Genomic DNA, 23,867 nt, shown 5'->3' with positions numbered 1-23,867 from the left:
ATTTAATTTAAACCTTGCATATGTATATATTTTTGAGTTGTCGCCTTTGCCTGACCATCCTATACGGTTTTGTCATCTACTATACCTACCAGTTAGTTGGTCTACTATTGCCACTGTGGCCACAAGTATATGCTTTTCAGGTGTTAGACTGTATGCACTCTAGATTACAAGTTAACTGATATATCAACATAGAGTTGCCTTCTATATCTGACCCGACTGCGTGTGGGATAGCATGTCTAAGGATACAGCTTAGATTTAGAGGCCCCTATAGGCGCATTCAACTTTGAGACATATACTTCGTGTCTCATATATTATTTCAGGGTTGCCCCTACTACTGGCAGCACCTGTTCTTGTAAGTTGCACTCTACCTATTAGTAGATATCCCGTACTGTCTCTGTCTCCACTACCTTGAGGAGCAACTCTCTACCTGAAAATTGGGTTTATCCCTATACTATCCGTATTACTATTATTATTTCTACACTAGAAAGTTGCTCAAAGCTCTCCTGCAATAATCTGCATAATAGCATCTAGACCCCATCTACAACCTAGACCCTCAGAGGATAGCACTGTATTTACAGTTTTTATTCTTGTCTGTTTACCTTTATGTAACGATTTATTAAAGTTTTTTTGTTTTATTCATACATACTTTTTATATGGTTTACCATGGCACATTGAGCCATATACTATGTTGTATGGGCACACCTCTGGTTAACGTGGGTTGGAGGTCGGATTCTTTTTCCTCTCCAGCAACCTTTAACTTTTGGGGATTTTCTTTTCATTTATCGCTTTGGGTTATGCCCATTTTTGCTGCCCATCTAGTCCTATTTCTGTGTCTTTAGGATTGAACTTCTGTCTAATCCTTCAGTCACCTTTTTCTCTATGGATTACATAAGTACCAGACGGGCTGGCTCAGCTTCTCTAGGTAGGTGCATTAATACACCGGCTAGTGGTGCTAGTCTAGTGAGATGTCACAAAGTTTAAACTGAAAGCAGGCATAAAACAATTAAAAAGAAAGACCTTGCGTGGTACAAGATAGCATAAAAACAAGATTAATCAGCGAATCTTAAACGTTAGCTGGCGGACCAGGCTAAGGAGGTAGCCACATTAAAGATGCCTACATAGCTTGAGGCCTATTGGGCAACTGTTAAACATATATAGAATGAGACACTAAACAAATTGAGCCATTGCAGTAGGTCAGCTCGCCGGGATACACCGTGCCATCAAGCCGTGGTAGTCCCTCTCAGCCTATTCCCCTCAGGAGCAGTTCATGCGCCCACTGTAGCCGGAGGCCCCATCCGCTGCGTTCTCTGGGAGTCTGCGGCGGCATCGTTGCGGTGAGGAGAGTAGTTAGGCCCTGGGGTCCTGTCAGCTTCGGCCGGTTGCGGTTCGTTGGGCCTCTGAGTGGGAGCTGTAGCGATTGCGTCGGGTAAGTCCAGTTGGTGGCGAGTAGCCAGGGAGAAGCTGGGCTCACCCCCCTGCTCCGGGTTTGTGTGAAGGCCAGTATCATTGCTCCACGGGCTCGGGGACTTTTCAAGGCCTGGCCCTTTCCCTTTGGGTTAGGTCTGGAGCTCGTGGTGGTGTTCTGCCGCCTGCGGCGTATGAGTCTCCACCTTTGTGGGGGATACATCGGGGTTTCGCCCTTGTGGGCCTTCAGCCTGGATGGGGTCGGTTGGTGAGTGATCGTCAGCTTTGTCGAGTACATACCCGGGGGTCCGCCAGGCACTCTCCGATTGGCGATCTCACGTTTCTGCTGGACACTCGGGTTCACTTGTGTCTGCATCAGTGCGTTACTGTGTCGAGCTTCCACTCTCACCCAGAAGTTCTCAAGCAGCATTTGCAGGCGATAGGTTAATGAGTCATCTAGGCGAAGCTGGGCTTCTGGCAGCGCATGGCCCTCAGTAGATTGTGCATCCGCCATTTTAGTGTCGCTTGTGGCCTGCTGGTGTGGCAGGTAGTTTCGGTAGTTGTCTTCGTTTGTAGGCTGCGTGAGTGTACAGGATTTGTTGCGTGGGGCCGGGATAACCCCCACCGGTCCCAGGGAGGGGGGGGCAGCCCGATACTGCGGGTGCTGCATGCTTTCAAGGTACAGGGAGAGCGGCCGCCTCTCCTCTGCACTGCGTGATGTAGGCCTCGATCCTCTATTCCGGGTTCCCTGCAAGGTATTCATGCGTGTAAGGTATCCCCTCGTTCCTCAGCCCCTGTGGCACAGGGTGAGGTAGGTTGGGGTTCAATATCAGGCGGGGTCCCCTTGTTTTCTGCCGATATTTGGGTGCAGGATCAGGAGCTCACTGATTCCGTGTCTGTTCAGCTCCCCGTTCAGGCTCCGCCCCCCTAAGGTAACTTTTAAATGCAGGCACTTTTTATATTCGATGATCCTCTAATTATGATTATCATAAGATCTATATCGTTGTTTCATTTACCGTATATGCCAATGACTATATATTTATTTATTTTAATGTTCTTCCCTTTTTAAAATCCATAATTAAATTCACATTTTTCGGTTTCTTAGTTCGATCTCATTTATTTTTCAGGAGTTGATCAATCTTTTCAACTTATTTGTCATCTCTAAAATATTTTCTGGATAAAACCTGAATAAAAAAAGCAAAGGTTAAAACAATCGCCCAATAGTTCCTTTTTAAAAATGGATTTAAAAATCCACTAAAGTGTCTTTCCCAATATACTTTCCCAGTATACTATTAATAAATTGTCAAACATGTTCTTTCTCCCAATAGACTTTCTAAGCTGCATAAGATGCTAATTTTTTTTAAATAAAAAAAAGTATTATTTAAAGTACATAAATTACATTATTTTACAAATTCTCTTTAATAAGATATTAGAGAGGTGACAATGATGTTACAAGGTTAGAACAGGTAAGAATTGTAGATTATGCTAGCTTTAGTGTACCTATAATCTTAATTTTATTAATGACAGGAGGCGAGTATTTGCTTAAGTCTCTCTTTACTAGAACTCCACAGCAGCACAGAAAACAACCAATCAGAAAAAAGTTAGGTACTATAAAACTCCCCTCCCCATGCATCATTTCCTCTTTCAAGCTGCGACAAAACAGAATAAAAGGCAGAGAACATCATGGGGAAGAAACGAAGTCCTAGGTACGATGAATATAACGATGTCCACCATCCAAGTGTAACCGTCAAACTAGATAGTGTAGATGGACTGTAAACTGAAACGAGAGAAAAACAGAATCGAACAGGTTGATTATCCAATGAAATGTACTCTGAATAAACATGTAGGTACCCAACGTTGCAACCAAATTAACCTTAATATGTAGATATCCCAACCCTACTTATGGAAAAGAACACAGACATAAGGAACAAGCGACAGGTAGCAGAAACAACAAACAGAGTTGCATACTTACCTGATAATCTAAACTATAACCTAAAACAAGGGAGGGACAAGAATGGGTGGGAAATACTCGCCTCCTGTCATTAATAAAATTAAGATTATAGGTACACTAAAGCTAGCATAATCTACAATTTTATAACATGACAGGAGGCTTCGTATTTGCTGTTTGAAAGCTCAGTTCACCAATCCAACGCTGTTTGTGTCGCTGGTAATTATTCCAGGAAATATCAGAGTAATCCTAATTGGACATTCCAATACGCTAAATGACAGCCGACGGTTCAAAGAAGATGCCAACCGACAAGGTATCTCAAATACGGAAAAAGGCACCCTCCGTCGGTAAATCCATTGTACGTGGCGTAGCAAACTGTTTCCTAGAAGTCGGTCCATGAGCTGGCAAGCCGACCTATTAGTCACATTCCTGTAGTTGTATAACTTCAAAATCCGCTCTATGACCTAGGGTCGCGAGAAGAAAACTGACACCAAGTCTCAACTCATGACCCATAAGGCGGCTCCACCGATCGTGCCAGGGCCATTCGGCGATGCGGCCTTGCAGGGAGATCTCCAATCTCAAGGAATGCACCGAAGACCACCACCAAAATCGCAATAGAAGTCGAGGAGGATCTTCGTACCTTCATGTCCTACCCGGTGGGGTGACTCATCCGAGCATAAATTCATAACGCACACAATGAGAGTGTGGCCAGACCAGCCGTATACAAAGTGATTCCAATAGTCCAAACGGACCGTGTAAACTTCGGACGCCGTAGAGAAAAAGCTCCAGAAGACGTCCGTTCAGGGTTCCGAACTGAACTTGAGTGGAGGAACGGTGGTCGACTATTCTGGGAATAGGGAATCCCAGAAATCCTCAAAGGAATGGGAAAGTGCAAACAGGAACGCAGATTTCCATCCTGAAATGCCCTCGTCCAAGAGTGAAAGATGTCTGTGTGAGAGTCGGGGTATACCAGGTACCACCATAAGGTCTCGTAGGTCTCCTCGACGATAGTTGAAAAGTAGGGTAGCGCAAATCCAACAAGATGGCTCCCGTGAGGAATAACTAGAGTATAGACGGAGGGTCCTCCATCTCCGAACCCTGATCACCAGGTATACGTTTCGAGGAGACGGGGCAGTCCTGCCATCTTATCCCAAGATCTGAGGACCGGGGAGGTCAAGACAAAACGGGGGTTTCCGGTCGTACCCTGTGAACCATACGTACGGCTTCTTACCTTCAGAGCGGGTAATAGGCTCTCCTTAATCCTGTTACCCGCGCAAGGTAGAGCCCGTTTGCTCCATGAAGGTCCCCGTATCTCCTGCCACCTAAATATGGGAGAAACTGTCTGAGCAGTTGTTCACAATGGTCCGGATATCCAAAAACAGAAAGCAATCCTCTGCTTGTTATGGTGCAGAATATACCCAAACCTGCACTCACATAATACCTGAGTTCCATCCGAAAGCCGTATCATCTCCAGGAATGTGTATAAATAAGTGGGAGTCACCCCTCGTTATACCACTGTGAGAATATCCCTCCATTACAGGAGAAAGACTAGAGGGAACCAGTCTACCTATGGATATCTTGCATGACCAGGCAGTCCTCTATATCGAAATCAGTAGCACGGACGTCAGAACTACTTGAATGCAGGAGGGACGCCCCTCCATGAAGTCATCGGTGTCTTGCACAGGTACAAGCCTGTGTGAAGAACAAATGGATGGCACCGTAGAGCGTCGAGTGCATGAGAGAGCCGCGCTCTCTACTAATGTGATCAAATATCGGGCTAACGTCCGGCTGATAGCCTGAGCGGGCCGCACCCGTAAATAACCAAACAGTAGAGTCAGCATCCGTGACCGTTCCTCTCTATGAGAATGCTTCCTCCAAACATGACCCCTGTATCCAGCTCAGTCTCCGGCTGAGGTTGAGGGGGGGGCTGCGCCCTCTAATAACAAATCAGTGTCCGGTAACGTATCTGAGAGGGGTTCGCTCTCTGCTCCGGCAGATAAAATATTCTCGGATTGAAGAGATGGAGGGTCGCACCCTCCTGTGATCCAAGCTAGGGTCCCTAGGGACTCAGGGCGACCAACTAAAGGGTACACCAAATACGAGTATCAGCATAAGGCTGAGGGCAATCTACGGGAAAACGATGGAAAAACTATCAACTGACCGTCCGGATCCCGTGCGCGCGCGCGGGTTCCAGGCGGACCGTTGGTAGTCTGAGGAAAGCAGGAGACGTTCTCCGCTATCCACGAGCACCCAGGAGGTCGGAGGAGGTCAAGTCAGGCCTCTCGACGACCCGAGCGAAAGGAAAAGGAAGTCACGAAAAACGAAAAAGACAACAATAACGTAGGTATGAGTAAAAACGCAAATTCTATCTCAGCTAGAAGGCAAATAGCAGGCCGGAAGGCAAGACAAGTAAGCCCCACCGCACAGGGCCAGGAGCTAACCTTACGCAGGAATAACTACCGATAGCTATATGGATACCGGGAGGCAGATACGGAGTTAGTTGATAAAGACAAGGAAAACACCGCGTTCTCCTGTAGGTGACTGAGTACCGGTCCTTGCCTGTGCAAAGTTCTCCTTGGAGATGTGCCGTCGCCGGACTGGCGCAAACCGCGGATGTGTGTCCGGGGTCTTCGTAAGACAACTTGCCCTTCAGGTCTGAGGTTAGGGCCTTCACCCTACCTACCATATCCAGATGGCCGTATATTGGTGTCCTCTTGGATAGCATGGCCATGGTGCTTGTCCGGACACCTGCCCATTTCCGTGTCATTGGTGGGCAGTGGCTTCTCCTCAGTGATATTCCCCCAGGCCCGCGGCCAAAAGGGGGTTCGGCACCAATAGAGCGGGCCCAGCAGGCCAAACTAATGAACACAGGATAGTTGGCCAAGCTAATAGGCACCGACATAGTAGGCCATACAAATGGGGCACCGACATATCAGGTCGTGCTTATGGGCACAGACCTAGCAGGCCGTTCTTATGGGCACAGACACAGCAGGCCGTTCTTATGGGCACAGACATAGCAGGCCGTTCTTATGGGCACAGACACAGCAGGCCGTTCTTATGGGCACAGACACAGCAGGCCGTTCTTATGGGCACAGACAATAGCAGGCCGTTCTTATGGGCACAGACAATAGCAGGCCGTTCTTATGGGCACAGACAATAGCAGGCCGTTCTTATGGGCACAGACAATAGCAGGCCGTTCTTATGGGCACAGACAATAGCAGGCCGTTCTTATGGGCACAGACAATAGCAGGCCGTTCTTATGGGCACAGACATAGCGGGCCGTTAATATGGGCACAGACATAGCGGGCCGTTAATATGGGCACAGACATAGCAGGCCAATCAATGGGTTGTGTATCACCATTATATTATTATTAACACGTATTTATATAGCGCCTTCCAATGCCGTAGCGCTTTACAATGGGTATTGAATGAGTAACGGGGACCTCTGGGTTCGGATAGAGGTCCCAAAATTAGTAGATCCTCAGGGCCTCTTGTGACATAGGACCCTTAGACACCAACCCTTTAGACAGCGTAGTGCCGTGTGAGTAACCCGAACCAGGACTGGCAGTCCTTAAATGCCCAGCAGGCAAACAGTGGTATTCCAGCTGTAGCGGGTAAAGCGGAAGTTGTCCTAGTGACCATCATGTCCATGAACGTAAGATACACTGGGCGATACTCTCCGTAAACCGTGAATCGGTATGCCGTGCGCACACAGATCGTTAGAAAATGTCTTAGCATATTACCATCACCATACCACCTTAATGATATGCAACCATGGGCACTTCCAGGAGTAGGGCTAAACAATAGCCCACTTCAATGACTCTCCCCAAGAACCTGATAAATTGTAAGGTATCAGCGTAGACTGGTCTCCATACCAGTTAGAGTCAGAGCCAGGTCTGTAGCTCATATATATATACGCCATAGGCAGAGAATACATATCAGAGTAGTCCCTCCTGGGACCTCGTAGCTGGGCTAGAAAAAATATACACTGAGAAGGATATGAATCCAAGAGCTAACTGGCACTGTATACCCCTGTACAGAGCCTGTATAACTGCGTCCATATACACCTGTAACTCTGAGAAAAACTGTGATATACCCAGACAGAGAACGCACACTAGACAGCGATACGCACTGACCGCAGAAACTCTCCGCGATCTGAGATATACACTGACGGCAAACCCACATGTCAGTAGCAAAACTCACAGCAGTCTGTGATACAGGTAGTCAGGAAAGCTAAAACTCTGAGTACACAGTCAGTACAACTAAATCTGTGATCTACACTGTCAGAAAGCACACAGTAAACTGTAAAACTAAATCTGTGATATACCCTGACAGCAAAAATGTTATAGCAATCTCAAGAATGTAAAGCCAACTAAAAAATCCTGCAGTCTAGATGTACACTGTCATCGAAAGATAAAGGGTGACCTAAATATGTAAGATCACACAAAGCATAAAGAAGTGGGTTATGAGAAATAAGGACAGAATACAAGAAACAAAACAGAATATAAACGGAAGCGTTTTACATTAAAATATTTCCCTAAAGAAAGTCACACATCTACAGCCTTACAGGCATCATATTACTCCTTATATGAAACACCCTGGGCAAAAAGCGCCAGGTCTAAGCATGTTGGTTTACATCATGTCTCTGCGTTGAGATATAAGGCATAAATGAAAAGGGGGGGAGGCAAACCTGCCATAAATCCGTCGGGGAATCCCGGTAGGGCGGCAAAAGCAGAGCTCCGATCCGTGGACGGAGGAGGGGCCGTTTCGAGTAGGGGCACCCTCCTCCACCCGTTCGGCTGCCCGCGGCTCAGAGAAGGAGCTGAGTGTGGCGGCGGCCACGTGGAGAGCGGGGCGGCCGCGTGGGAGGGTGGCTCGGTCGCCGGGTACTCGCTTCCGACCGCGAGTACCACGGTTGCCAGTAAAACACAAAGAGGTTCGGGGAAATCAGGAGACAGCCAGAGGCTAGTCTCCTGAAACCCCTATGCCGTGCATGCAGCCCGCGGACGAATGGCGGGGCATGCAGAGAGGGGAAGGGGGAAGGCATGGCTGAAAAGGAATCCCCAAGAACTCCCCTAAAACTACCACATGAGGAAAGGAATCCCCAAGAAGACAGGGGAGGCAAAATAAGAAGAAACGTATATCTAAGATACTAAATAAAAAGTACAGATAACGAAAGTATAAAAATATAACATGTAAATATATAAAAGTAGAAAAATATATGATACTAAATAAAAGGTACAGACAACAAATAGGAAAAATACTAAGATACCAGAAAATAATCCTAACAAATCAAAATAAAACCCAAAGCCACCCACATAAGCAGGAGGCAGTGGTACTCTGACCTGTACTGATGCGGAGCAGCAAAGAAAGAGGAAATGATGCATGGGGAGGGGAGTTTTATAGTACCTAACTTTTTTCTGATTGGTTGTTTTCTGTGCTGCTGTGGAGTTCTAGTAAAGAGAGACTTAAGCAAATACGAAGCCTCCTGTCATGTTATAAAATTTAATAGGCAAGCAATATAGGTACTGAGCACCCCAAGGGTCTTAATATTGATTTTAACCTGTATAACTGTTTACAATAATGTTTACTACTACTTTTCTAACATATATTGCTATTTTTTTTTCTAATAAGTACTTTTACCAAAAGGATTTCCTTTAAAATACTATATTTTTTTTGATTTATATGATGAGTTTTAAAAAGAGTGAATACATTATTGGTAGTTTGATTTTTTTTTATTCATTTTCACTTTACATCATAAATGTATAGTTGTATATGTTTATGCTTTGTTATTTATATACTTGAAATTGTTGATTTGGGTTTATATTTATGGACCTTTAGAAATAATTTTAAGTTGGAGATTGAAAAATTGTCACTTTAAGACCATAGGCTCAAAACGCTTACCATACAGACTATAACTGTTATAATTCTTTCATCCATATTGATGGACATTGAATATTCCTGGGTTGATGATCGACATACTGGCATTTTAGTATTACAGACTTCAGATATTCCAAAGTGTCAAGAGACCTTTTCATTTCTATGTTTCACTTTGCTAAATCAGCAGGTGGCTACACTGACTCATCATAGCTGTAGAGTGTCCAGATGAACATTTATGGGAAAACTAGGCTGAATTAAAATCATTGCTGTCCTTGAAATAAAGCTTTGCTGCATGTCCCCAGTTAAAGGGCAAATATTGACACTTCAATGCCTTGTCTAGACAAGACAGTCTTCTGTAGTCAGCAGCTACAGTGATAATCACAGTTAGTTGCTCTGTCACAAGGCATCTAAGAAATCTGGATTGGTTTCATATCTGCCTGAAATATGATGTGCTTTCAATGATCTTTAAACTTTTAGTTTTCATAGTATGATATGCATCATGCGTATCCTCTTGGCAGAGCAGCTGTGACCGTTAGATGAATTAGTCAGCCACCTAGGGTGCACCAGCCTGGGGGGTGTGCAGTCTCAGAGTGACTGCACAGCGCTCCCCTCCTGCTGATCACGGCATATAGCGTGACCGAGCCGCGGACAGTGGTAGAGGAGTTTTTCTTTCCTGTACCCAGTCTGACAAAAAGTGCTCACAGAGAGCACTACACTTCTTGCTGTCAAACCAGGGAGAACAAAAAGAAGATTCTCTACCGCTCGGCCACGCTACATGCAGGCGGTAGGTAAGCTGGCATTGGATGGTGGAGGGAGATTCACACAGAGGGTTGAGTGGGCGGAGGAGAGGCACACAGGGCTCAGGGAGGAGAGGCTCACCGAGGGCTGGGGGGGGGGGAGCACACAGAGGACTGAGGGGGGAAGAACCACACAGAGGACTGAGGGGGTAAATGCACACAGAAGACTGAGGGGGAGAGGAACACTGAGGGCTGAGGGGGGAGGAGAGGCACACAGAAGGCTGAAGGGGCAAAATGGTCAACAGAAGGGGTGGGTGGGTGGGACAAAAATAAACACAGATGGGCTTGGGGACAAAGAGACACATAGATGCTGGGGGACACAAAGGGACACACACTGGGGGGGAAAGAGAGGTTGTGGGAAAAGAGAGACACACAAAGGGACTGAGGGTGGGAGAAACAGACTGACAAATGTTTTGAAGGGGAAGAGACAAACAGAGGAGCTGGGGAATGGGAAAACGAGTCACACAGAGGAATTGAGGGAAGAAAATAAACACAAACAGAGCCTGGGGAGTGGAAGAGACACACAGAAGAGCTAGAGGAGAAAGAGACCCACTAGGATCAGGGATTCTCAACCCAGTCCTCAAGGACCCCCTACCAGTCCAGGATTTAGGGATTACCTGGGTGTGTCTAAGGTGTTTAGAAAAAGAAAAAAAAAACCTTAGACTCTAAGTTGTTTTTTTCCCCTTCTTTTTCTAAACACCTTAGACACATCCAGGTAATCCCTAAATCCTGGAATGGTAGGGGGTCCTTGAGGACTGGGTTGAGAACCCCTGCACTAAGATGCTAGGGGGAAGAGACACAGAGGGGCCGAGGAAGGGGAAAAAGAGATACACAAAGAAATTGTAGGAGAGTTTTTTTGGAGTTGGGGAAGTAGCTGATCTTGCCTAGAGTGCAAAGTAGTATCATTTTCTACATTCACATTGTGTCCCGGTACTACACCTTTCTTAACTTCACTCCACTGAAATACTTTCAGAGACTAATTAACTAAAGTGAGACTCATATTGATTTGCAAAAATTACACCCAAGTGGCTGGAAAAAAAAGTTTGCCAATTTTCTAAAACTCTTAGGAATTCAACCATTCATTAAAGGACCACTCCAAGCACTATAACCATTGCAGTGTGGTGGTGCCAATAATGCCATGGAGCCCTCTCAGTTTAAGTAGTCAAATCAGTTGCATTGTGTTCCTTTAAATAAACTTTGGAATCAGCAGGAAATGTAAACATTTTGTCATCTATACTTTTATCTGTTTCTGTATAACTTGAAAAAAAATAACACTCACATTTTGCTGGGCTGGATCAGTGAGAAGACATTTTAACAAAATAACAAACACAATCATAATGAAGATATAGAAGATATATATTCAAGCTTTTAATATCAACGTCAGAAAAATGCTGCTCAAGCCGTTAGCATTGTGAACACAAATCAAATTTTACTAGGTTTGAAGCTCTCTAAGTATTTTACGAGGCCCCAGGGACATTTTAAGACCAGTGCAAAAGTTAAATCAACTGACAGGGACGTTATCACCTTTCTACCATGAGTGCACACACTTTGCCCAGCAGCTCAGAAGAACATAACTTATTCAGTTCAAAACATGCAGTAAATTAAGAGACTGGAATTACTAACCCAGAAATAACTTCACACACATTAAATGGTACATGAATAACTCAATAGAGAGTGTCGTAGGTGTGAACCACTGAGGAAAAAACTGTGAACAAGAATTGCTTATTTCCTAAAAGTATGGAATTGCGCTAAAGGCCTAGGTGAACACAGTTGGATCTAATTTTGAACAAACTTTAATGGTAACCCACATACCTTCTCATACAGCACACACCAGTTCAGGTCTTTTAGGAGTAACTGTGGTCAATAGATGATACAATTGAATATTATATACTGGTTTTCTAGGCACTTATAGCACACTTAGAAATCCTGTATTTTGTCTTTATTATTGTCTATATTATGGAACTGCTTGCTCTGCAACAGAAGGAGATCTCTTCTCTAGGTATTGTTTTGGATATGGAAAGGTATACTGATCATTAATGTAGACCTCAATAGAACTTTGGACCCCTACTTGGACATATCCACTGGTACCACTTGCCTTACCCTTTAAATATTCCACATATTAATCTTGTAGGTATAGGTGCACTCAATAATTTCCTTGCATGCGCTGTACCCTACAACATTATATTACTAATTTTAGAATAATTTTAGACTCCTTTTAGAGTCATCCCCATTACTCATAGGTGGATTACCTATGTGAGTTCCTACATCTCCCTTCCTCTACTACAAGCATGTCAAACTCAAAGGCTAGCACGGGCCAAATAAACAAGGTTTAAGTTTATGTGGGCCGAAAAAAATAAATAAAATTACATTTTCATAGAAACGTAGGTTTGTTTTGAAAAGTACAGTATAAAAAAAAACAGCACCCCCTCTACTAAACCTCAATCCCACCCTCTAAACTAAATCCCAGTCCCCACCTCTATACTAATTCTAAATCCCCCCCTCTATACTAAATCCCAGTCACCCCCCTCTACTAAATCCCAGCACCCCCTCTACTAAACCTCGGCCCTTGTTTAAAATAAAAAATAAAAACAATATAAGCCAACAAGCAGACTCTTCTCACATTGCCGCTGCCAGTATACAACTCCGGAGTCCAACCTCTGGTATACCCCCAATAGAGCCGTCCACACCCTGTGCCAAAGCGGATCCTCCCTCTACTCCTTGAAACCCTGTGAAGGTGGAGCACGTTGATGCGTGCCTCCGTGCACCTCCACTGCTCAGTCGCCCATCACAACACTGACCAACACACAGTCACTGACAGGCACACACACTCACTAACAGACACACTCACTGAAAGACACACACACACACACACTCACTCTCTGACAGACACACACTCACTGACTGATACACACATACATACTGACAGACACACACACACTGACAGACACACACACACACACTCTCTGACAGACACACACTCACTGACTGACACACACACACTGACAGACACACACACACACACACACACACAGACACACACTCACTCTCTGAAAGACACACACACCTCACGTGTGCAGTTCAGTGATGCCAGGCCAGAATGACGTTATATTCTGGCACGCGGGATCACTAAAGAGAATGTGCGAGAGGGAGCAGTAAGGAGCAGGAAGACTAAGCTCCCTCGCTGACGCCAGCGACCTCTCCTACCCGGCCGGGTAAATTTGAGCAGAGCAGGCACCTGCAATGTGGGGAGAGCAGGTGCCTACTCTGCCTTAGTAAGCATGGCAAACTAGCGGCTCGCCGGGCCGCAAAGATATTAATTGTGGGTCGCATGCGGCCCACGGGCAGAGAGTTTGAAATGCTTGCTCTACTACAACAGGCCTCATTAAATTAGGAGCAACCACATTTATCTGCAGAATATTGGCTCCCAATAAGCCATTTAATGGTTTGAATTAATTGCATTACAGATGTTAAAGGTTTATCGGGAGCCGATAAATATCAGTTCAAATATAGAAACGGATACATAGATTTTTCAGTGAAAATATCAGCAGCAGTGATTTAATTCTATCTATCGGTCACATAAACCAATATACATGGCCTCATCAAATTTTGCAACTTAAAGTGGTTGATAAATGTTTCTTTTTACTATTTCAAAGAAAATAAAAATAAGTCTCTGTTTTACAAGATACCCTGCTCTAGTGGTACACTAATGTTGCACTGTATACCCCTGACACTCACAGCACCCTCACTCACAAACACACACACTGCACCCCTGACACTTACAGCACCCTCACACAGATCCCTCACACAGTTCCCTCACACGCACATAGCACTCTCACTCAAACACAGCACCCTCACGCACACACACTGCACCCATCACTCACACAAAGCACACACACTTCACCCCTCACACACACAGCACCCTTACCTACACAGCACCCTCACACACACACTGCACCCCTCTTGCACATACACTACACCCCTCACACACACTGCATCCCTCTTGCACACACACTACACCCCTTACACACACACACATCACCCTGACACACACACTACACAATACTCTTTCCTGGCATTTTTGACTCCTGGTATCCCATCTTTGGAGACACCCGAGACACATTTCAAGCAAGCACATTGAACCAACATGTTCACTTTGTGATGGGGCATGCTTGTCATTGGTGATGACAAAACACACCCTATCTGGCCCCGCCCCCTTTTCAGTGGGCCGCTGTAAATATAATGCTCGGGCCGCCTTTTTTACTTCCCAGTCCAGCCCTGCCTGCCGCTGTCATAACAAAACTAGCAACTGGGCAGCTACCAGGGGATACTAGTGCCCCCCCCCCCCTCCCCACACCCGAGCCAACATTGGCAAATGGAGGCTATCAATTTAATAACTAGATGGGGACCTAATGTCTGTCATCATCCCCAACCCATGAGTGGCAGGTGGGGCTAGTAAGAAAATCTAGAATGGAGGTAGACATGCCATTGTCCCTTAAACCACACAAAATTTTGGCCAGTTTCCTACACCCCCTTAACACCCCCGACCTACACTAGTCTCTAAAGAAATTAGATAGTTTAAGAAGACAGAAAATATCTCATGGTAAATATAGTACCCTTTTCTACTGTTATTAGGCTGAGCGGGTAGACAGGATTTTGTTATTTGGGGAGTGGATAGGGGCTTGGAGAACCCTAGCCGTCCATCGGGGTTGATAAACTGACCACAATTTTGATTATATCCATCTTTATTTTATTAGCAGCCCCCATTCATCACTCATTGGTGGCGCCTTGAGGAGAAATTGAGTCCCCCCCTGTTATCATAACATTAATAGCCCCCACTCACTGTGCATTGCTGGTGGAGGCCTATAGAAGGATGTCTCTTGAGTGAAATATTACTTTGAAAGAATTGCAATATACTCTGTAAACTATTTTCACCACCTTCATATTTCTGTAATAGATGAACAAATAAATACTCCACACATTTAAACTTTTTATATATCTTAACAGCAATCTACACATTTCTGTTTTATCCCATGCTTATTGGTTAGAATGTATCTTGTGTTTAAAAAAAGTTTATGTAAAAATTGTCTATGCAAAAATGAACTCGGTAATGAAGGAGTTAAGGCAGCAGAGTATGTCTCCACTTCTCTCAAGTCAGCACTCTGTCCTAAAGGGTACATTTAAAAGGAGCTGCTGATTTCATGTGAACCAGTCAGGGTCTTACTGTTCTATTTTAATTCACTCCTTACAAAAAATATATCACACCAAGGGCGCAAACATCTCCAAGGAGGTCCTTTGAAGTAACGCTGATTCAACTACAGTAGATCATACAGTGGAACATTTGAACTCCTCTTTGCCTGAGAATGCAGCCCTGTCCATCTATCATAACTTGACCTCTTGTGTCCGTCCTTTTCTATTAGTACACAAGGATCAGAGAGGGACAAATCAAACAGCAATATGGAACAAAGTGTTGCTTTCTAGCACAAAATGCCTGGCAACCATTTGGGCTGACACCCAAGCAGCCAAGATTATCAACAAAATATTAGTACAGGTTTCAAGAGAAGAATTTCTGCTGTATATTTTTAAACAAAATGGTTCTTCTGTAAACATTTAAAACAAAATAAGAGTAGGATTATATGTGGCTAGTCTTCTTGCTGTTTTGGTTTCTTAAAGGTACACTATAGTCACCTTACAGCTTAATGTAGTTATTCTAGTGTCTATAGCCTGTCCCTGAGGGCTTTTTAATGTAAACACTGCCTTTTCAGAAAAAAAGCAGTGTTTACATTACTGTCTAGTAACACCTCTTGTGCTAGTCACTCAGACGGCCATTAGAGGTGCATCCTGGGTCAGTACTGCACAGTGTGCAGCACTAATGTTCAACATCTCCACTCTCTGCTCCAACGTCTCCAGAAATACACTGATTTATTGAATGCGCAAAAGCATCCCAATACTTTCCTATGGGAAAGCACTGGATTGGCTGAGATGATCGCATCTGATTACCTCAACCATGGAGGTGGAGCAAGGCAGAAGGAGACGGCTTCAGCCCCAGCAAACTGGAGCTGTGCTGGAAAAAAGGTAAATAAAATACCTTTTCAAATAATAATGTTAGCACTATAGTGTCATGAATACATGTTTGTGTTCCTGAAACTATATTGTTCCTTTAAGTAACATGTTGTGAAAGGCTAATACAAGCTATAATTGGTGATGTTGTTATATATGGCTGGCTGGCTCTGTATTCAAGGTTCTCACTCAGCCCTGCGTTACTATCCCTGCATCTGTACAACAGGGATAACACATGTATGTCAAGCCAACAACAAAGCAATGCACTAGGAGAGTGTTGTACGTGATGTTAAGTTAGTTGACACATGTACTCCAGGACAACAGGGATATCTTAGTTTAAAGGAGAAGAAACGGTAAAAGAAAGGTAAAATAAATTTGAATAATTGCACAGAATTGAACAAACTAGGCAAAAACCACAAAAGCAATATAAGGTAGTAAATGGACCTAGATAATAATTAATAAAGAATAATAATGAATGTATTTAACGAAGACAGTATGTCTGCCAAAAATAATTGTCAATGCTTAGGATGCAGCCCTTCATGTAATTCCCCAAAAAGTAAAAAGTGAAGAAAAAAGGAAGGAGTATTTTGTGATGTATCATTGCATGAATCATGAAAAAAAACTCCCACAGTACACAAACCTCAACATCAAATAGAGTAAGATGCACACTTGTAAAGGAATAAAAGATCTCGATATCTTTATTACATTTCCTCCAAAATACAAAATGACATACAGGAAATAAACATGAAGCAGTGATTAATAAGAATTTGAAGGATCTTTGCATGTTTTAAACAGTCACTAAACACAAAACAAAAGCTTGCAAAGGTGTGGGGGTGCGGGGGGTAAAAAGAACAAAAATGCAAAAATAGCCATACTATCATACAAACAATCCAAGCAATGAGAACATGAAAAGTCTTCTGACTTTCAGGTAACTGAGATGAGCTACAAAGGTAAGACAATGTCTTAGTGTACAGATCTTGCTAGAGTACGGCCCTAAATTTTCACTCACACATAGCCTTTGGTGAATGAAAATGTAGCCCTATCAAGTCGAAGTTCACCCCTCCTAAGTGTGAAATGACCCTTTAGGTTCTATGTCATGGCTAGTGACATAGGACTTCTTGCAAAACAAGAGTTACTATTGATGTAATGAACTGACCGGCAGCTTGTGCCACAGTAAACTAACATAATAAACCGGGCTATGTATAAACTGAAAGAGTTCCTACCTCTCTCTTTCTTGGTTGATTATATCCCTCAATTTTTAATTGATTCATCTTACAGCCAGCAAAAAATGTGTCCCTGACACCAATATATGGTAGATTTGCATGAGTCATCATAAGTGTATGACCTTCGAAAGATTATTGACTTGTATCTCAGGTGTTTCAATCTATACCACACTGTCTTGTGGGGCTAAACCTGGGGATGTTTGTGAACTTGGCTATCTGGATCTAGGGCTCTGGACTGTAAATGAAAATAAAAGATTGGTTGTCTGATTGGCAGGTTTGCACGTAATCAGCAGTTCCCTTTGAATGTACCCTTCAGAGTAGAGTTCTGACTTCAATGAAGTAGTGACAGGTCCTGCTGACTTGATGGGAAAAAAAATCTGCATGACAAATTTTCCTGACAAATTTTCCTTAAGTGATGTACCCAGGGATATCAATTTCTGAAAAATAAAATTTTCTTCTGCAGAAGTGCTCATCATATTTATGAAGCTATATTAGAAAGGCAATATTGCATGTGGATGTGTATTTAAAAAAACACAATTCCCTTACCAAATAATACTCATTGTCAGAGAAGCAGGTGATAAGATGTCAAAAAGATGTTGAATGCTCTCTAGGTAAATAACTTGAGTTATCTACTTTTTAAAATGTTCCCGTATTATTACAATTAAGGCCTGACAGTGATATAGATAGTTCAAAAAATATAAAATTGGATGTCTCACCTGCTACAGTCTCACCATTGTCTTTGAAAGGTGGTCACATGGATTTTGTCTTGAAAATATAGGCAGCTCACAGGACTGTAATACTTAATTTTAGTTTTTGTTTTCCTACTGATATCGCACCTGTCTCATACAGATAAATTATATTTCTATTGTGGAGGTAGCACACAACAGAAAAATTAGATTGATTTCTCAATTTCCCCAGGTACCACATATGTTCCCATCAATCCCAAATTGTATTTTATTTCACTATGGTTTGAGATCTGCAACATTAAGATGTGGAAGTCATGTTCTTGTTAAATAAGTTTAGAGTACAGGTCATTTGTGCCTCTCCAGGCTAATGCAGTAGATTTATTTTAAAAGATTAGTTTTAATCCTTTTTTTTTGTTTTATGTATATTGCCATTGAGAGGAAAACCTGGTATTTCAATTGATTGATATGAAACTTATAAGAAACTGAATAAGGACCCCTAAGGCCAGCCCCGATAACATTCTATATATTTCTTCATACCTAATCTCATTTATTCATACAGATCTTTTGTAAAAAATCTCTGCAAGCTAGGAATTCTATTGATGGGGGAACATAAAGAGACTGGCTAATGCTTTTTAAATATATTCATGATTAATTGAGCCAAAACCGTGTACATTCAATGACAACAAATGTATAAAGGCTAAAGTGAAGCACCATAACAACCTATTCTCTTTGTATATATCATGGTGCATAGAGGTTCTCTTTACTCTGCAGCAAACTTCTTATCTGAACAACGTGACATATAGATCCCAGATGTGCAGGTGTCACTGAACATAATAGAAGAATCAGTATTGAATGAACCACAACAGGTTTAGTGATAACTGACTGCAGGAGATGCTAAATTTGGGACTTTGCAGCAAATGATGGATCTTCAAAGTTAAGTATCCTGACATGAGTTTTAGGTGATCTCATAATTAAACGTTAGTGTTTGATGTATAACTATTAATACTGGAGCAGATTTCTAGAATTAAAGAAACCAGTTAGGATATTGTACTGGTTTCCACTACAACAATAGCAGCCCCACCTCCTATAGACTGTAAGCTCGTTTGAGCAGGGTCCTCTCCAACCTATCGTTTCTGTAAGTTTTTTGTAATTGTCCTATTTATAGTTAAATTCCCCCTCTCATAATATTGTAAAGCGCTACGGAATCTGTTGGCGTTATATAAATGGCAATAATAATAATAATAATATTTACATACTGTTGCTTGGGTAAACAAGGTATTTGTACTATGTAGGCCATTTTATCCTTTGGAATTGTCCAGTATGTCCCTGCTGTACTGTACAATGGTGTTTATATGTTGTTGTTTTTACAATGGCCCTGTGCCATGTTGAGATAATGAAAACTAAGTGGACAATTTTGCTTTCCTGACAGGTAATGGTCACCTCTCAAGCTTGGGTTTTATTAAACTTGGAGATTTGTTTCAGACTAAACTGTAATTCATCTGAGTTTGGGCTAATCGAGTGACCATTCGAATTCCTGAGCTCGGAGCTAAAATGTACCGAAATCATAAATCAACCAAAATGTGCAATGGACGAGCATGTTTGTTTTGGGTCGTGATTCTGAATTCTGTCCACAGGGTCAAAAAGAAAGATGGCTGATAGGGAAATAAAGACAATTGAAGGATGTTGCACAGTTACCAAATGTTGATTGCATTCACAGATCAACTGATAAGTGACCAATAGAGGGCAGAAAAGGAGGAGCGGTAAAACAAAATCTATATTTATATAGTATATAGTTTATGATTATATAATATAGAAATATAGAAATACTGAATATTATTTTGCTGTTCCTCCTTTTTTTCCCTCTATTGGTTACTATTTCTCACTTGATCTGTGAACTAAATGTCTGGAATATGCTCCGATCAGTGTACTGCAACATATACACAGAATAGAACATTATGTATATATTTTGGAGTACACACCGATTGGTCCATTTTTGCACCCATTTTGTTCCCAAACTGGGTTTTGGGTACTGCAATTATCTTGAGCGGACTGAAATTCGGTTGACATTTGAGCATTTGGAAAAATTTTCACTTTTCAGGGAAAAGTATTAGGCTTAGCCAATTTTATTGCCAAGCACAAGTCTAGTTTTTATTTCCTTATGTATTTATTGCAATGTTGCGTAACTAAAAAATGCAACTAATTGAATTATTATTCCACAATAATGAATTGGCTGTCTTTTTCCTTCCTATTCCCTGACACTATGGGCAGCACTAAGAGAGTAAATAAATAGTTTTTTTGTTTTTTTTTAACACTGGTGTCAGTGGTGTGAAGTAATGGTGAACAAAACTGTGTCAATCTGACTCCAAAGAGGGAGATTTAGCAAGACAAATGGCTATACTGCTGAAAAATGTTGAGTTACATTCTCTTAATTTCCATGGTGACTGCTCCTTTTTTAGCATGTTGTACCAGAATTGCACCTGTTTTTGCCCTAATCAATTCCACCCCAAATGGGCTAACGTAAGGGTAATTCAGGATCAAATGGGAGTTTTGCAAATGCCCAAATTTTATTGTGTAGGAAACCTGACATTTACAAGGCTAAATATGCTTCCAACCTATATTAAGGGGTATATTCACTAAAAACCGAACTGTAGCAAAATGAAATTCTAGCTGCAAAAATAGACAAGTTCTGACTATAGCCATTGGAACATTATAAGTTGGATCATTTTTTTCCAGACCAGCTGTTCCTAAATTGAGATTTCTATTCTCTACAATTCAGAGTTCAGCGAATAAAACCATTCGTGAATACCCACAATGGAATTTCATGCCAAATTATTAGATTGTTGCAGTTCACTGCTATTATTATTATTATTATTGGCTTTTATATAGCGCCAACTTATTCCACAGCCCTTAACAATATTTTAAAAGGGAGAAAATTTAACAAAAGATGAGACAATTACGAATTGTTACAGGAACAATAGGTTGATGAGGTACCTGCTCAAATGATCTTACAGTCCAGAGGAGGTGGGGTATAACAACTCAATAGGAAGGGCATCCAGGGGATAGCAAACAAATGACAAGGTGGGCAAATAGCAGAGCTGAAAGGTTAGAGTGGAGTGTGGCCCTTTAACGCAAGAAACAGGTTTGTGAAACAGAAGTTACTCTGGGAGACCACAATTTTTTCTGAAGAGATGGGTTCAGAGGGACTGCTGAAATAATTGAGTCTTATTATTAGACAAGCTGTTCCAAAGGACAAGAGGCGTGCATATGAAGTCCTACTAGCGCAAGTTAGCAGTAATGGTAAAAGCAGAAGGTCACCAACAGAGCAGAGAGACCGGGAAGGGACGCATCTACCAATCAGTGAACTCTAACTGGTGCTAGAGTTGTTTCGAGCTTTATAGGTAACGGTTAGTATTTTGAATTGACTTCTACAGGTTACAGGAAGCCAATGTAAGGACTGGCAGAGGGGCAAGTGGCGAGGGGTGAGAGGAGCGACAAGAGAGAAAAAAATATATCTGTAAATAATTCTGTGTGTCTTTTTACATGCTAAACAGCAATTAAAATTTACAATATACATAAACCTCTATAGACATAGATGTCGGTGGTAAACGTATAATGAAAGTTCGTGCATAAGGGTTATTAAAACTTCTATACTTAATCATCAAATAATTTATTCTATGCACTGTTATTGCCAATGGCTCCCAAATGTAATGATTTAATTTGAAGAATAAAAATACCTGCTGCATGATTTCTACACTTGTCATTTACAAACGTGGCACACTCTTTTTTTTTTTCTGTCCAATAAAGTCTTGATTTCAGTACAGATCTGGGACAATCCAGGGTGAGTAGGAGTGAGAACATAATGGCATTTACCTAATCCCCCAGCTCTGTAGTCAAATGTTAGGCAAACAGAACTTTATTGCCACTGTGCATGCAAACCTATATATTTGCTAGCCAATCATCTAGCACTATGCATAGATATTATTTGCAGAGCACATCTTTATTAAAAGTCCTGCTTGATTACCTAGAGAGAATGATATTAAATAGCTGCTGCTAAAATGAATGAACAGTAGGTTGGCCAATCACAGCTGTGTATACAGCAAGCTTACACACATGCACGTTGGATATCTGCAGCTGTTTCCGTTACATTCATTGATTACAAACAAAGGGGGCCATCTAGTCATTATATTGGGCACTATTAACAAATGTGTACAGTCTAGATCAATGTACCCTGCATAAACTGCAAGCATGTATACAACATGACAGTGACTATTTTACTACACTGCTGTTTGAAACAAAGTTTTCATTTCAACCAAAACCGAATGAGAAATCACCCAGTTCTGTTACACTTTAATGCTATCTGTATACATGTGTTGCAAAAAGTATAATAAAAACCTAAATGAAAAGCACAAACACACTGCATCAACTCACTATTAAAACAAACACTCTGGATATGCACCTCATTCATATTTTCTAGTTTGCCAGGAGTGAAGGAAGTCTTAGTAAATGTATATCTGGTGCCACACTCTTACCTGCAGAGTAGAGAGGAGAACTTGTAAGCCACTAGACCCTTCAGAAGCCATGCCAGTGCCAGTGCCAGCTATCCCTTACACTATAGTCAGACAGACAACCAGCAGACACAATGCTGCTTCAGCTAGCTCTGCCAAGTCCCTGTTGCTTTTTGTCCAAAAAGGCAGATCAAGTCACACATACACAAACTTGCTGCTAGCTTGACTCCAAGCAACTTTAGAGCACAGCTGTGGATAAAGAGCCAGACAGTCACTGTGGGGTTTGACGATTGCATTAATTTCCTATATAAAGAATCTCAGGGATTAAGGAGAGGCTCAGGTTTTGTGTTATGAGAGAGCAAAGTTGTGGGAGAACTCCTTGTTGGGAAAGGGGGAGGTATCTAGCTACAGTCAGGGACATGGGAAATAAACCCTGGATAGAAGATACAAGGGAAAAGGAAGGTGACAGACATTGACAGCCTGTGTGTGTTCTGTGTGGATGTACTAAGCAGCCCTGTGTAGTGTAACTGCAAGATTGTATTCTCACCAGTCCACACGTACTGTTACTTCATATCTTCAATTTACTAACAAAAAGTAACCATTTGTGCCCACTGTGTGCCTTGAATACTGCTGCAAGTATCAGGTTAACTCAATAGCTTCTTTGATGACTTTTTAAGAAAGGTATATCAGATAGTAAAAGTAACATAATTATTAAAAAACATATTTTGCACTAGTGTTACATTATTTTTTTTTTCTATTTGTATTAGTCAGCTGGTTGGATTGAAATACATTGTATAAGGAAAACCGTACCATTGCAAGAATGTTTTATTGTACTTTTCTGTGTTGTGAAAGGATTCGACATTGGTTTAAATGGTTGGGTATTTTCCTTCAATTAACACAGCATAAATAAATCAGTTAAATAATAATTAGTAACGACAGCTTTATTTCAGTGGTTGGTGTTTTGATCAGCACAGTTGAAAATAGTAGTCTGTATCTGTTTGTATTTTTATTTATTCTTTATATAAGGATTTGTTAAATGCATTAAATCCAGTGAATGGAATTAGTTTGAAATGCATACATTCATTTATTTATTTTTTTGGTTTGGTTTATACCAGCTCCCAAACCTATATGGCGGTAGGGGAAGGGATGTGAATTCTAAATGCTGCAATCCCACACACACTTACCCCAGATTTCAGGAGACATGATAAAAGGGTCTGTATGTCGCTGTGTGTCTGTGAATCTCTATATAATTGTGAGTGGTATAAGCTCATTGGGCTATCTAACTAGGCACTTCATATAAAAGCAAACACAAATACATACATTAATGGCCATTGGAGTAATAGTAAAACACCTCCAGTCATTTAAAT

The 23,867-nt window shown here is 42.0% G+C and overlaps 1 protein-coding gene across 1 annotated transcript in view; it reads right to left on the bottom strand.

The window, feature by feature from the left end:
- AGBL1 (AGBL carboxypeptidase 1) overlaps positions 1 to 22,826 on the bottom strand; it is a 707,263-nt gene extending 684,437 nt beyond the window's left edge. The window contains exon 1 of the mRNA XM_063448878.1: positions 22,525 to 22,826. Coding sequence (XP_063304948.1) covers positions 22,525 to 22,575 — 51 coding nt within the window. The 5' untranslated portion in view covers positions 22,576 to 22,826. The remainder of the gene's footprint in view (positions 1 to 22,524) is intronic.
- Positions 22,827 to 23,867: the final 1,041 nt, after the last annotated feature.

This window comes from Pelobates fuscus, chromosome 3 (assembly GCF_036172605.1).
Source record: "Pelobates fuscus isolate aPelFus1 chromosome 3, aPelFus1.pri, whole genome shotgun sequence".
In the NCBI taxonomy this organism is placed as follows: Eukaryota; Metazoa; Chordata; class Amphibia; order Anura; family Pelobatidae; genus Pelobates; species Pelobates fuscus.
The sequence above is the reverse complement of the archived record's forward strand: the minus strand, read 5'-3'. Positions and strand labels throughout refer to the sequence as shown.